At 33.3% G+C, this 15,805-nt stretch overlaps 1 protein-coding gene across 4 annotated transcripts in view; it reads left to right on the top strand.

The window, feature by feature from the left end:
- The window catches only part of SEMA3A (semaphorin 3A), a 467,148-nt gene that overhangs the window by 303,062 nt on the left and 148,281 nt on the right, over window positions 1-15,805 (top strand). For all 4 annotated transcript variants that reach the window (XM_045494648.1, XM_045494647.1, XM_045494649.1 and 1 more), the window contains 2 exons: window positions 9,305-9,462; window positions 14,204-14,266. In XM_045494648.1, the coding sequence (XP_045350604.1) occupies window positions 9,305-9,462; window positions 14,204-14,266 (221 nt within the window). The remainder of the gene's footprint in view (window positions 1-9,304; window positions 9,463-14,203; window positions 14,267-15,805) is intronic.

Below are 15,805 nucleotides of genomic sequence, written 5' to 3'. Positions count from 1 at the left end.
GACATAAAGACAGAATCAAAAACAGAGTTTCGATCTCTGGATTACTAGCCTATCACTCAATGCACTAAATTAAACCAGTGTGAATTATTATAAAAGAAAGATCTATACTTTAATTGGAGACTTTTACTGACTAATCACCTTGCACAGAAATAAGTGATCAATTGTAATACAGGGTTTTATTAATCACTTTTAGTCACATTAAAACATTTAGTTGCTTTATGTAATAATGATATTTAAATTCATTTTTTTTCCAAGAAGAAGTAAAAATTAGTATCTTATATTAGGTTTTTTTTCCTCATAAATCGTTAGCTTTTATTTTTTGAGCAGATATTTGTACAAAAACTTATCAAAGATCAGGCAGAAAAAAATTAGGAGAAAAATTAAAGTCTTGAGTTTTCTAGAGATTTATTTAGAAGGAACATTAAACTAAGAGCCAGGAGAATTTAATATAAACCTGGCCTCTGCAACTATTCATTGTAAAGTCATTCATGCTTTTTTGTAAATGAAAGTAATCAGACTTTATAGTCTAAAGGTTTTTTTAGATCTCAAATTCAATAATTAATTAAGTAGATGGTTAGCCATTTCTTCTACAGATAGACTCATATAGCACTGTGATCACTTTATATATAATAATCCTCTGTATGTATGTGGTTAGAATAGTACCTTGCATTCAAGTGTTACTTGTGATGATGGTGGTGGTGGTGGTGGTGGTGGTGGTGGTAATGCCACCTTTGTACTTTAGGTGTAATTTCACTTTTTATGGACATTTTCCTATAATAGCCATATGGATTCCTAGAGTTTGTTTCTGTAATTAAGCATTTGAGGATACAACTTTTATGATTTGTTAACCTTTTGATTACTAATTCGATCCTACCTGGAGTATATGAAGGTATGTGCCAGATTTCAGCATTCCGTCTCGAAACATTTCATGCTTTTGCTATATTGGACATGTTTTCTTACTAATTTGTGGTTTGGTATTTCTTTGGGGTTACTTCCTCTCTTCGTTTAAGACTGATATTCTTCTCTGTTTTCTTATTCTTTTCTTTTTTTCCATGTGAGATTGAAAGGAAAATGATAGAGTAAAAGTGCCCTTTTCTCAGCTTGTTTTGTAGAAAATTATTCTGGAAGTAGCACTAGCATGGTTTGTTAGTGTAAACCTACAGAGGAAGTTCTGTTAGAATATAATTATAATAATCAAAGGAAGAAATTATGAGGAAATGAATTATGACACTGACAATGAGGATGTAAGCAAAGGAAAATACACAAGAAATTATTGTAGCGTTTAACAAAGTGGAGTGATGGATTGGATCGATGGATGATGAAGAGGCTCTGGGTTACATGATTGAGTGATACCTACATCTAGTTTTAAACATACAGAAAGGTGATGATGTCAGTAATGGAATGAAGAAAAGGGAGTGAGTTCTGTTCAAGTCCTGCAAACTCTGACATGTTTGTACAATATCTACATAGAAGTGTTTGGTAAGCCCTTGTTTGGTCTTCAGAGGGAAATCTGTCTTGGAAGATAGACATTTAAGACATTTAAGACATTAAGATGAAGAAAAGGGAGTGAGTTCTGTTCAAGTCCTGCAAACTCTGACATGTTTGTACAATATCTACATAGAAGTGTTTGGTAAGCCCTTGTTTGGTCTTCAGAGGGAAATCTGTCTTGGAAGATAGACATTTAAGACATTAAGATAGTCAAAATCCTGCTAGTGACCGAGAAATACCTGTAGAAAAGATTACCCATGGAGTTATTACTGTGTAAAAAAAGATGAAGTACAGAGAAAATAAGATAAAGATTTAAGAGACTACCAACTAAGGTGAGTTATGTAATAGTAAGAAATAACCGAACTTCTTACATTTTTTTTCCTCAATAATCTGTTCTTAGCATTCTCAAAGATTCTACCTTCTTTGAGAAGATTCTTACTTTCTTTGAGAAGATTCTTACCTTCTTTGGTAAGACCAAAAGAACCGGCCCCAGGTGTCAGATGGGAGTGGATATCTTGACTTTCTACTACATAGTCTCTGTGACCTAGGATATTTCCAATATCTTTCTGAGAAAAAATGAGACTGAGAACTGTCACCTCATAATCTTGTTATGAAACTTTTAATGAATATACCTATAAGTCATTTAGCAGTTTTTGGCAATAGTAGGCAATTAAAACTGTACCTTATATTTTACCTTATTTCTGTCTCCTGATCATTATCATGTCCTGTGCATGGAATGCTCCGCCACACCTCATCCTGCTGGTCAAAGTCATATGTTACACATTTTTTTAAGGCCAGGATTAATCGCCAAGCTCTTTCTCCAATGAGTATCCACTTTTCCATGAGGCATTAATTTCTCCCTCCTGTTAACTTTCTTAGCTCTTATTATTCTTCATGCTGTTCATTTAGTTTTTGCTTCTTTGAGGGCATTTGTCTTTCCATCAAGATTTTATTACTCTTTATATTCCACATACTTCTTAGCCAATGCCTGTGTATTATACACGGTAAAGACTGGGTATGTGCTTGTTGAATTAGATTAGTCTGTAGGAAGTAACTCTCCTTACATATGTTTCACATTGTAAAAAGTGAAAAACAGATTAATATCACAGATAGGCTTGCTCTTGAGTTTTACAAGCATATTTGAGGAAAAATACATTGTCTCTCACTGACAATATAGTTCATTGTGTGGCATCTAGAAGCTTAGAAACTGGGTTTGCGCTGGTAACGGACCTTTGCTTGTCTAAAACTCAAATGTGGGCACCTTGTACTTTGATTAGGGAGTCTCTCCAAGTCAACTACAAATAAGAAGCACCTGAGAAGAGAAGGGAGCGTCCTGCCACAAATTCAATGTGTTAGGAGACATTAGAGATCAGACCCTTGGCAAATAAAAATAAATAAGTTGGAAGAACTTGGAGAAATGTTCTAGGCAGAGGTGGGGGATTGTGTTTTACAGAGTGTTGTGGCGTCTGGCATAGACTGGAGAAATTAGTTAATGTAAAAGTTACCATCGGACCAGGATGTAAAAATTGGATGCACATTTCAAGTATTTACTAGTCATGAAATTAGAAGATAGATTTTTCTAAGTATATTTGAACAATACATACCAAACTTTGTGAACTGAGAGCATATACTCAGCATCACCAAATAAATAAAAGCATGTAGATACCCACTAACATTAGCTGTATCTATGTAATGACAAAATACACTGGCTAGAAATGCTGTGAGTAGAGTTCACCATTCACACAATTTATCTTAGAGAAGCAGTTGCCAAACATGTCTGTGGAAAGGTACTTCCCTTCTGTGTAATAGTCTTTAAAAATAAGTCCTTGGTGAAATAAAGTAGTAAAAATAAGGTGAATTTTTCTACAATATAAATTTATCCGTATGCAAGGATTATCCTTTTTGTGTGCTGCTTCTTGCTCTTTTTATTAAATAAAATGCCTCTTTTTTGTATGAAACGACATGACTGTCAATAGTACTTGTTTCTGTTATTTTTATAATGCAACAAAAAGTTGCCAACTTTTATTTTAGCTCCAATTTTCTTTAGAAATAATTTAGTTTTTGAAATTTAAAAAATAATCTAGGAAGCACTGAAATACAGCATCTAAAACTTTGGACCTCAGTGAACCTTCCAGTATTTACAAATATCTGGATATAGTCATCATTTAGTCAAAATATTTGGCTTCCTATAGATCCAGCCTTTGACTACTTTAAATGGGATCTTTGTTCTGTGAAAGGACAAAGTTCAAGTCATAGAAAAAGGACATGAGGCTAAAGCCATGAATGAATACAGGCAATTAATTTGAATCCAGTAACTGATGGCATCCTATTACTTTTCATGCTGTAAAACTTAGAGGAAGGGGTAAGGAAAGAAGAGAGAAAAAGAAGAAGGAAGAGCAAGAGAATGAGAAACAATAATGGAAGTCAGAAATATAAAGAACAGAGTGGCTATTGTTTGATTTTGAAGGTCAGACAGTTCTTCATCCTATTATAAAAATGTCTAGTTCTGGGCGGTCTTACATTCTAGAAATTTGTATTCATTTCATTGCCTTTTGAGAATCTGACCTGGTTATTGCAATACAATAATCTGTAGAAATCTATTTTTGTCCTAACGATAATCAGAACACCACAGGAACTATCCAGCTTTGTTATGTAGAGGTCAGTAGTCATGTATGATTTTGATATAAATTTTCCCATCATTTTTTTTTCGTTTCATACATTAAAATAAACATGAGAAGAACATCAGCTCATAAAATAATTTTTCAGTATCTTAATCTGATAATTACTAACAATGTCTTTTTTTCTTTATTCAAATAAAGCTACATAGATTATGATGAATTCAGGAAAAAAGGCAGATCTCAAAATTTATAAATAAATAAGTAGAATGAAAATTAGAATTGACATGAGGGCCGCCTGTGTGTGGCTCAGTAAGTTGACTGACTGACTCTTGATTTCAGGTCATGATCTCACAGTTTGTGAGATGGAGCCCTGTGTTGGTCTCTGCACTGACAGCCTCAAGCCTGCCTAGGATTACCTGCCTCCCTCTCTCTGCCCCTCCCCAGTCACTTGTGTGCTCTCTTTCAAAAATAAATAAACTTTCAAAGAAATAAAGATGCATTAGAAAAGATCATGGTTCTTCTCCCATAATTAGTTGGTGGGATCCTTTAATTAAAATACATCAATTATAGTTTCATTTCTTCTTTTGCTCATGTTATTACATTAAAAATAGATATATGGACTTTATATATATGTGTCCTGAATTTCATAAGACTGTTTTATGGAATTATATCACAAGAGAATGTAATCTATTTGTAATTGAACACTCTGCTGCTTGAAATCATATGAAATGATTCCCATCCAGAACATCTATATACACTTAATGCTTACCGTCTCCATTATCTTATAATGGTGATAATAGTTAGCACTATTGAGCAAAAACTATTTACTCTTTGATTGGTATAGCTTCCATTTTGTCATTAAACAAATTATAGACGCTAAATCATTTTTGGAAGCTGAAATAAATAGAATGCTTATTTAATCACCTTTCGTATTTCAGTATAAAAAGTTCATTAAAGAGTGCTTGTTTGAAATGGCACTTTTGATTACAATTGTACATTGACTTCTCTTTATGGTTGCTACAACGTGTAGAGGTTGAAGCAATGTCTCAACCAGGAAAAAGCTGAATTACACCAGAAAGAATTAATGTCTTTAGATGCTTTGGTCTACCAGATTCATTATAGTCAAACTGATTCTGTAGAAATTTAAATTGTTCTCTAATGTTTGTTGCTATTTTCCTGGATGTGAACATAGGCAAGATATGAAAAGGTAGTGGAATATTAAACATTTCACATTTCTGAATACTTATTTTAGTTCCAGTTCTAATTTATGTCACACTAAGAATTATAAAATAGAAGCTGAAAAGAAAAAATTCTGAAGGAGTAGAGTCAAAGTTGAAGTTATTTAATATCAGGTATAGCTGAATGTATCTACATATAGGAAAAAAAATAACAAATTTAAAAAAGGAAAACAGAATATGAAAGAATATGAGATCTATCTAGATTTAGAGAAAACGTCTCTGATTTTAACCTAGGTATTTTTTTCCCTGGAAAGTGTTGAGATAATCTAAGCAATCTAGAATTTGCTGTGACTCAGTGTCATGAGAGTCTCAAAAAGACTCTTTTCTTGGTTGTAATGAAATCTAAAAAGTCCTTGATAGAGAGGAACATCTAAAGAAATTGGAGCAAAAAGGAATGATTAGGCAAAATCAAGTATATTTGAAAGTGATGGAAAACACAGCTGCTAACCCATACTCCAGGAAAATATTGTCTCTTTGTTTAATGAAATGATCTAGCACTAACATATTTTTATTTTTTTTATTTTTTATTTATTTTTTTTTTTTTAAAACATTTTTTTTTTTTTAATTTTTTTTTTTTTCAACGTTTATTTATTTTTGGGACAGAGAGAGACAGAGCATGAACGGGGGAGGGGCAGAGAGAGAGGGAGACACAGAATCGGAAACAGGCTCCAGGCTCTGAGCCATCAGCCCAGAGCCCGACACGGGGCTCGAACTCACGGACCGTGAGATCGTGACCTGGCTGAAGTCGGACGCTTAACCGACTGCGCCACCCAGGCGCCCCGCACTAACATATTTTTAAAGCGTAGTTTGTTTCCGTAGTGATGTCATACATAAACCACTAAAGACTTTTCTCTAAGTTGTCTGTACTGAGTAACCATTGATTCTCCCTGAACGAATTTACAAAATTCAACCTGTAATGTATTTTTTAATTAGGTGAATATTTTCATTGTTTGGAATTATAATATAGATAGACACTACATTTATTATTTAAAATTTAGGTTATAGAAATTGCCAAACCAAAAAAATATTTCACTGTTTTTAAAAGGACCTTTATATTTCATACTAATGTAAATAGAAAGTATATTGGTTTTCTTTATCCCTTTACAAAATGATAATGCTAATGAGTTAGCATATTTGGTAAGATAGGTAGAAAAATATTTTTTTTCAGTCTGCTACACCTGGACCTTAATTTGCTACTTCTGGTCAAAAAGATTGAACATACTACTATTTCACCTCTACTTATACACATAGGTGATTGTGTGCTTTACTATGCAAATTATTGTTCTAAGTATTTAACATGAATTACCTAATTTCACCTTCACAATAGCTCTTAGAAGATATATTATTAACCCCATCTTCCAAAATCTGAGGTCCAGGTAGCATAAGGAATTCATCCTAGTTTGCACAGCTAGTAAATACTATGATGATACTTGTGTTCTTACCTGTAACTGGATGACTCTGCGTTCTCTAGGTATAGTAGTTGTCTTCCCATAACTTTTTCCACTTGATGCTTAGACCTCCCTTATATAGTTCTGTGTGTTTCCAATTAAAAGTCACCTTTGTGTCTCTTGAAGGACCCTCCTATTGGTTAATATTTATGTAATTGTCTTGGCTTAGACTTACCTGACTTTTCAGTTTGTCCAGCTCTCTGTAGTTTTGTTTCTCTTGTATTGGGGGGGGGGATTATTATAGATTTTATAATTGGAAGGAATACTGAAGGGCACGTTCTCTATTTGATAATTATTATCTCTTTGAACAACCATTAAGTCAGTCATTGAACATGTCCAGTAATGTACCCTTGCCTTTTACAGTAGCCATCCTCACACAGCTCAGGATGCCGGAAATTTCAGTCTTATATTCATTCTCTGTAGCATTGAGTATTTGCAATAATTCGGAAAGTGGTGACAGGATGACATTTAAATTCAGATACCATGTAATGAATTATGGTTTTTTTCTCTCTGGAAACTAATAGCTCTCATTTATTTCAGACGTCACTCATGTGAATGAAATTCTCAAATTGATTCCTTCCTTCCCTCCCTCCTTCCTTCCTCCCTTCCTGCCTTCCTTTTCTTTCCTTTCTTCCTTTATTTTTTTTAATGGGTGTGGAGGGTGGGAAAAGGCTAGCCCAGTATTATACTGTTTTTTCATGAATTAATTAGAAAATCACATTTTAATAATTTTAACAATTCTTATAATTTTGTGTAGTAGATGGATGGATAGATAAATCCATAGAAAAAATATACATTCGATTTAGTATTTAATGACCTGGTAATGTGGAAAAGAAACCATGTGAGTTTTGGGTAGTGAGCTATTAATTATAGATTTCCTGACTTGAGGGGATGTTAATTCTGGTAGATAAGTCATTTACATGAATGATTGACAGTGTGATACAAGTTATAGGAGTAGTTTACAAAGAAATTATAAGAATTTCTTGGGGCTTGCACTTGAACTAGCTCTTACGGATGGATGCTCTTTGTGGTGCCTGGGTGACTCAGTTGGTTAAGTGTCTGCTTTCGGCTCAAGTCATGATCTCACAGATTGTGGGTTCAAGCCCCATGTTGGCCTCTGTGCTGACGGCTCAGAGAGTGGTGTCTGCTTCGCTGTGTCTCCCTCTCTCTCTGCCCCTCCCCTGCTTGTGCTCTATCAAAAATAGATAAACATTAAAAAAAAAAAGAATGGATACCCTTGTCAAGGTGGTATATAGTTGTAGATGTCAAGAACAACGGCAGCAAAGGCTAAAAAGTGGACAACTGCAGATACATTTTCCTGCAGGATAGAGGACGTGAGGGAGGAGTACTGGGTTGGGGTGTAAACTCAGATGGTCTTTAATGCTAAATTAAGGAGTTTGAACTTTATCCCCCACTGAAATAATATTTTTGGTTATATGGAGAAGGTGGTAGGAGAAATAGATACAGCAAGGAAACTTACCGTAAAGCTAATGTATGGGGGACAGGACTGGGATAGAGGAAGGGTCTATATTGCTGCTTTCTCTCCTTGGAAAACACATTCTGCATTTTGTGGGTGTTGATGAAAGGGTTCAACTATGTGTGCCCTGGACAAATCTGAATCATTGATTCAGTACACAATTTTGGAGAACCTTCAACGTTTCCATCCCCTGGGAGGGGGTTGTGGTGGTATATGTACATAATTTTGACTGAGGCTGATATGTAAAAAAAAACCTCTTTGTTGATTATCAACAATTGCCTTTGTAATGCAAAGGTGGACTTACAATTAATATTTTTATTTGAAAATATTTCTTCACTTAGGTATAGGTCTAAAAGTCAGGATTTGCCCCTTAGCAAAAGCAAATAGAAGAATGATAATAAACTGAAAAATTGAAGTCAGATAGTAAAATTCATATAACTTATGTTTTTATGAAAACGTAACTTGGCTTCTGTATATATGTCAGTCACAAAATATTACAAAAGATTTAGATGGTGGAGTTAATGATTTAATGGTCAAAAAGACATGTAAAAATTCCTTAGTAAAAAGAAGCCTCAAACAACCTAGGAGGTTCAACAGTGTTTCCCTCATACTGCCTCTGCTCTGTTGGCCTGCTTCGCTTTTCCTTTTAGATAATGATTTGGAACAAATGAAACCATTTAAAAAAACCTTTGTAAAATTAAAGACATTTTATATACAATACTGAGCATTTCATTTTATCATTACATGCACAGAGATTTCATTGGATCAGTTGTGCAGAGGAGGTATTTCTGTTCCTTTCTTCTGAAGAAGTGTATGGTATTGAGTATGAAATCAGCAAGCTAATGAATATGACTTCCATTTCCATGAAATGTAAACAAACAAACAAACAAAAATGGCTCCTGTATATTTCTTAGTACCATTAAGAACAACCACTGATTTGTAGCTACAGCAGGCCGTAGATTGCCATGTACCAATAGTCCATGCTCATGTAGGACCTCACATTAACACCCAATGTCTTGCTTTGTTACCTTGCAGAAATGTTGGAATCCAACAATGTGATCACTTTCAATGGCTTGGCCAACAGCTCCAGTTATCATACCTTCCTTTTGGATGAGGAACGGAGTAGGCTGTATGTTGGAGCGAAGGATCACATATTTTCATTCAACCTGGTTAATATCAAGGATTTTCAAAAGGTATCTTTATTCTAATGTATACACTGTAGTTTCTTTAAAACATCTCAAGCTATTTAACAGTGAATTCTCTAGCTATTTGATAGTGTTACAACTGAAAAAAAAACTGTTTAAATTAATAATTTTATTTTTTCAGATGCAAATAAAAATAATGCATTGATTTGATTATCACAAATCAATGGATGCAGTAAACCATAAAAATCATCAAGGACAAAACCATAGTATGTTAAATGATCATTTTAAGAAATACTGACGTAAGCTTATCCTTCCATAGTTATATCATTTTTCCTGTGTAAAACTAAACATCTGAACCATTATATTTATATATCATAATTGATGTCATTTACCGTGTGTGTGTATATGTATGTGTATGTATATATCGCTATATTGTCAGCAAATGCAGAGTTCATCAATCATTTTACACATGCCTAATCTGGTGTGTCACCTGTTTTTGTAAATAATGGTTATTGGAACACAGACACTCATACATTTACATATTGTCTATGTTTGCTTTCATTCAACAATGGTAGAATTGAATAGTTGTGATAGAGATCATCTGGCTCACAGAGCCTAAAATATTTACTATCTGGCCTTTCAAACAAAAAGTTTGCCAAACCCTCATCTAGAAGATCAGTTTTCAGTGTCAGATCTTTACAAATGTGGTCATTTAGACACTTGCAGTCTATCAGTTTTGTCCTTACTCTTTACCATGTTTTTGGCTTCTTTAATTAATAAGCTATACAGTTTGGAAAATAAACATGGATTGAAAAATTGGTGCAAATTATGCTACTGAGTCCATATGCTGCACTCAAAGTCAATTATTTTTTCATAGTCAGTATTTCCAGTCATAATTCTCTGAGGAACAAAAATCTTTTATGTAGCGGCTTTTGTAGGAGTACTAGTATAACATATTTTTTTAGAGTACATATACATCAGTTTTTATGTATGTTAATTTTGCTTCTTATAGGACTTTAGAGAGTGGTGTTTCCTAAACTTCTGATAAACTTTAACATATTGGACAATAAATTTTGAAAAGTAATGAATTGTATTAAAAGCTTTTGTCCTGGTTGGAGAATATTGCTTTGAAGATCAAATGAAGATTAAATTCAAAGCTAATTCATATCTCTAATAGAGTATACCACTGGACCTAGGACTTTTACTTTCCTACTACCCAAACTCTGAAATTCTGACTGTACATAAAGATTTGATTCATTATGTATATCATACAAAACAGCAGCGATATACTTAGAGATTAATATACGGCATTTAAATATCACCTTTGATATTTCTTTCTCTGATTTTTTCAATCTATTTGATTTCTAAGACTTCTCAGATGATTGCAGTATTCCTAACGTTATCTGTTGTCTAAGAAAACTAGTTATCCGTTTGTTTTTCTGAAATGACAAAAATATTTACCTTGGAGTCTTTTCTAAAGGTCATAAAATAAGCAGCTTTGTTTTGTTTAGTGAAAATAAGTCATCCTTTTTATATAATGAGTGAAAAATCTAAGTTTAAGAAATATTTGGTATTTTAATAGTAGGAAATTATATAAGTTCAAGTTTTCAGTGTTCATAATAGTTTTATCATTTTGTAAAACTCATATATATAACATAAATATATATACATATATTTTTTATCCATAGACAATATATGAGTAACATCACACCTCAGAATATGTATTTAATGTATTTGGCATTTTTCTCTGAATAATGAAATAATAAAGATTCTTAGTTTATATACTCAGTTTGTTCTAAAATTGAAAAGGCTTAATTATTGTATGAGACAACCTGCTGTTTTATAGATGAGGAAAATCCCAGAGCCATTTGTATGCCCTTGATATAATCACAGTATCTTCTACCAACTAGACTTACAATAAATAGATACTGAAGTAATGAATTAATTCAAGTTAGGTGACTTGCCCAGTTTCATAGTGTTGTTATAGCTCCTGCTCTTGCATTTAAAATCATTATTCTAATGGAAGACATATTTCTAAGTCTAAAACATTCATTCCAAACATATTATTTAATTATACCACACTGTCCATAGGAGTAAATCTAGTTTACTTAAGAATTCACATGCATTTGTCTATTAATGTTCTTTATAATCTCTGTATGATGTTATTTAGCATTTTCTGAAGCATCTACTCTTGTAATAAACTTTATAAGGATCACTATAGGAATCATAAATAATTCTTGAGGGACTTACAACATAATATTAAAGATAAGATTATGAGCATAAAGGTAAATATTAGGCCAATCCTTATTAGAGATAACACATTCTCAGATTTGGAAGAACCATGAAAAGATTCTAGACCTTCATAAAAGCATGCTGTTTCTTTAAGGCACAAATGCTTATTTATAAAATTATGAGTGAGAGGGGCTGTCATGAATAGAACTATAGAAGCATGAAGAAAGGAAAGTGTAATACACATCATGAAACACTTTGAATTTGAGCATAAGAAATTTAGGCATTGTTAATTGAGACTTTTTGAGCAAAGAAGACAAAAATATCTACAGGTAAATATAACCAAATAGTCAGGAATTATTCTTTATGGAAGAGGATACTGTTGGAAATGACAATTAAATACGTTTATATTTTTTATATAAAGTAAATATATATATTTATTTCACTGACTTATAGTTATGCCCATAAATTGCTTTCCAGAATAGCATATTATATACCAAAATTTATTTTATTCATGCCAGATTGTTAAGCTGTACTTATTTATTTAACTCTGGGAACTCTAGAAAGTTGAGAGTACACACTCCTCTAAGTATGAGAGAATTGAGCATAAATGTTATCAACATTATTTTTTATCAACATTTGACATAAGAGAAAAATGACAAAATGAGACCCATGCTATCTCACCACCAGCAGTCAAGAGCTAGGAAAGTATGAGAAAATGACTTGCCTTTTTCAGTTAAAAATCATGTTTTAATAATCTGTGAGTTTTGTGAAATGTAACTGGCAAGCTTAATGGGAAAGTCAGTAAATCTTAGCCCTATACTCTATATTATTGCCGTGTTTTAAATGAAATTTATATTTTATCTACCAGTATAAACTTTAAATAAGAATAGATCGCTTGGGCTTTCCATAGCCACAGTGAAGACAGAGCTGTGGAATGTATGGAACAGACTACCCAGCACCCGCTCTAGTAATTCAGAAGTCAGGGTAATGTGAATTTTAAGGACGTGCATTTATTGTGCTTAGATTTTTTTTTTTATTATGAGATTACTTTGTAAGATCCTTGTGGAACAAATCAAATGACAGTTCTAATTTACATATACAGATAAACATGAAAAGAAAAGCACATGAAAAAGAATACATAAATTAAAAGCTTCAGATGGTAACAATGAATGTATAACCAAAAATTTTTAGGGCTTTTATAATTGTGACACAGAGCTGAAATGCATTTGTTATGCCATCATAGGTTATTTCGATATGTCCTAAATTCTTGCTTATGAATGTGTTATATTTTGTTTTTTGATTCCCTAGATTGAATATCATAGCCCTTGCACAAGTTTATGACCATTTATACTGAATTATCTAGGGGCTTGTTTATGACCGTTTATACTGAATTATCTTGAGGCTTGTTTATAACCATTTATACTGAATTATCTTGAGGCTTGTTTATGACCATTTATACTGAATTATCTTGAGGATCCCAAAAAAGATGATCAGTCATTTTGAGACTAACACAGACATGAATGAGTGACTGCACCGTGTCTGGATTTTTTTTTTTTTTTTTTACATATGACATTTTTTTTTTCCTGCAATTAACTGTTACCAGATGAGAAAGATGAATTAAAGAAAAAAATTCAATTGTTCTGCCCCAATACAGATAGGACTCATTGGAATTGCCCTGAGGAACTGAACAATTTTATATTAAAATTTAGATGAGGATATTTGTATTAATATTATAAAGAAAAATACATCCACCATCCCCTAAACCACCAATAATATCTTGGCCTGCTTACCACTGTCATTGTAATTATACAGTATAGAAACCTTTGGAATTTAGCATAAATGTTGTCAAAGAATGAAGGGGAAATATTAGGGATGAAAACAATTGTTTTTCAATTAGTTTAAGTCTTTCCCACAGTGGCAAAGTTTTTAGAGCTATCTATTTGGAAATTCATTTCCTTCTTTATCTCCAGAAAGTATATAATGCTACTCTTACCTACTTACTGTGCTTCCCCCCACCAAAAAAACCCAAAAAACAAAAAACATTCCTTTCTAAAATGAGGTTTTCTTAACCCTATCAATTGCTCATTCTAGAGTGTCATGCTGAAATTTGAATTAGGGAAAAGGACCCAGAGCACCTCATGTTTAAATTCAAAATGACTATTTTATAATAAAGACAGATTCTTTTAGAAAAATGTTAGACACTTTTTTATGTTTATTTCTATCTCCCTTCACTAGATTTTCACATCTTCTCAAAATGATCTTCCTCTCCCAACCTGACAGTTCTCTTCTCTGCACGCTGCTTAAATCTACTGACTACATAAATTCTGTGTTGCTCAACTTTCATAAACAGCAAAGTCTAATGGGTAGGCAGAGATTGAAGGATTTACATTCATACCAATTAATAGATGCTACTGCAGAGTTTAAGCTGAAACCATCCTACCACATAATGCTTTGTGGAACTTTCTTTAAGTTGCCTCACCTTAGTCTAACAGACTATAATGTTGGATCACTTACAGAACTTAATTGGCGTAAAATTCTGTTTTTTCTCTACCCTTAGATTGTATGGCCAGTATCTTTTACCAGAAGGGATGAATGCAAATGGGCTGGAAAAGATATCCTGGTAAGTATCAATCAACTAAATTATCTTAGTAATTACATAATTTATTATTCTGTCATCATTTTTGTTTACTGTTGTATTAAGTAAACACTATACTTGTGAACCTAATCACTTTTTAGAAACAAAAAAGTATTTAATTTTGGATAGTGGTATTTTTTTTTATTAAGTTTTTTTTTTCAATGTTTATTTATTTTTGGGACAGAGAGAGACAGAGCATGAATGGGGGAGGGGCAGAGAGAGAGGGAGACACAGAATCGGAAACAGGCTCCAGGCTCTGAGCCATCAGCCCAGAGCCCGGCGCGGGGCTCGAACTCACGGACCGCGAGATCATGACCTGGCTGAAGTCGGACGCTTAACCGACTGCGCCACCCAGGCGCCCCAGGATAGTGGTATTTTTATATAAAGAAGTGGGTAAAGGTAAAACATGCCTAAAGATTTACGTGTATACAAAAGATAATTAACAAAATGCAATTTTGTAGCATATATACTTACATTCAGCAAGTCAACTTCTTTGTACAAATTTGTTTTCATATGTTAATTCTTCTTGAATTCCTTTTGGGTGATATGAAATTTTTCTGCCTCTGAGTCATGATTAAATTATCCCTTCTTCCTTCTTTGCATTCCATTCTTTTTCTGTTTTCCTTTCCTTTCATCTTCCTTCCTTCCTTCCTTCCATTCATCCATCCATCCATCCATCCATCCATCCATCCTTCCTCTGATTTCTTAAATATGGATTGAGTAATGACTAGGTAATAGGCATTGTCTTGACTAGGTAATAGGCATTGAACAAAAGAAGAATGGTAAGCAATCCAACAATGGTTTTACCTTTATCAAAAGGTATATTCATTTTTTTCTGAGGCAAACTTTATTAGTAAAATTAAGTGGGTTACTGTTTTGAGGTATAGCCAAGTATTTGCACAGATCATAAAAGGCAGTTATAGTCATTTAAATCAATAAAGTAAAATGAATTTCAGGATTTAAAACATATATAATTTAGGGGTGCCTGGGTGGCTCTGTTGGTTAAGTGTGCTACTTCGGCTCAGGTCATGATCTCACTGTTTGTGAGTTCGAGCCCCGCGTCAGGCTGTGTGCTGACAGCTCAGATTCTGTGTCTCCCTCTCTCTTTGCCCCTCCCCTGCTCGCACTCTGTCTCTCTCTAAAAAATAAACCATTAAATTTTTTTGAATTAAAAAAGATATAATGTATTTTATTTTGTGTCTTATTTTTGGATGCCTAAAACACAAGAAAAATCCTATGTATTTTGTATACATATTGGCATTTAAAAGAAATGTATCTTAGGTGCTTAAAGACACACATTAACCTGCTTGTGTGTGTGTGTGTGTGTGTGTGTGTGTGTATGTATATATATATTTGTAGATGGATAGGTATGTAGATATTTTCAGGAGACAACCTGATTGATTGGTAGCAGCTGCCCACAAGATGACGCATATGTTTAGAATGATGTAGAGGTGGAGTCTGAATTCATGGGGAAAGAATATCTCAATCTGGTAACAGTGTTGGCTACTGGTGAAGGAAGATAGA

Source organism: Leopardus geoffroyi, chromosome A2, assembly GCF_018350155.1.
Source record: "Leopardus geoffroyi isolate Oge1 chromosome A2, O.geoffroyi_Oge1_pat1.0, whole genome shotgun sequence".
Classification (NCBI taxonomy): Eukaryota; Metazoa; Chordata; class Mammalia; order Carnivora; family Felidae; genus Leopardus; species Leopardus geoffroyi.
Note: the sequence above shows the minus strand (reverse complement) of the source record. Positions and strands in the feature narration are given on the sequence as shown.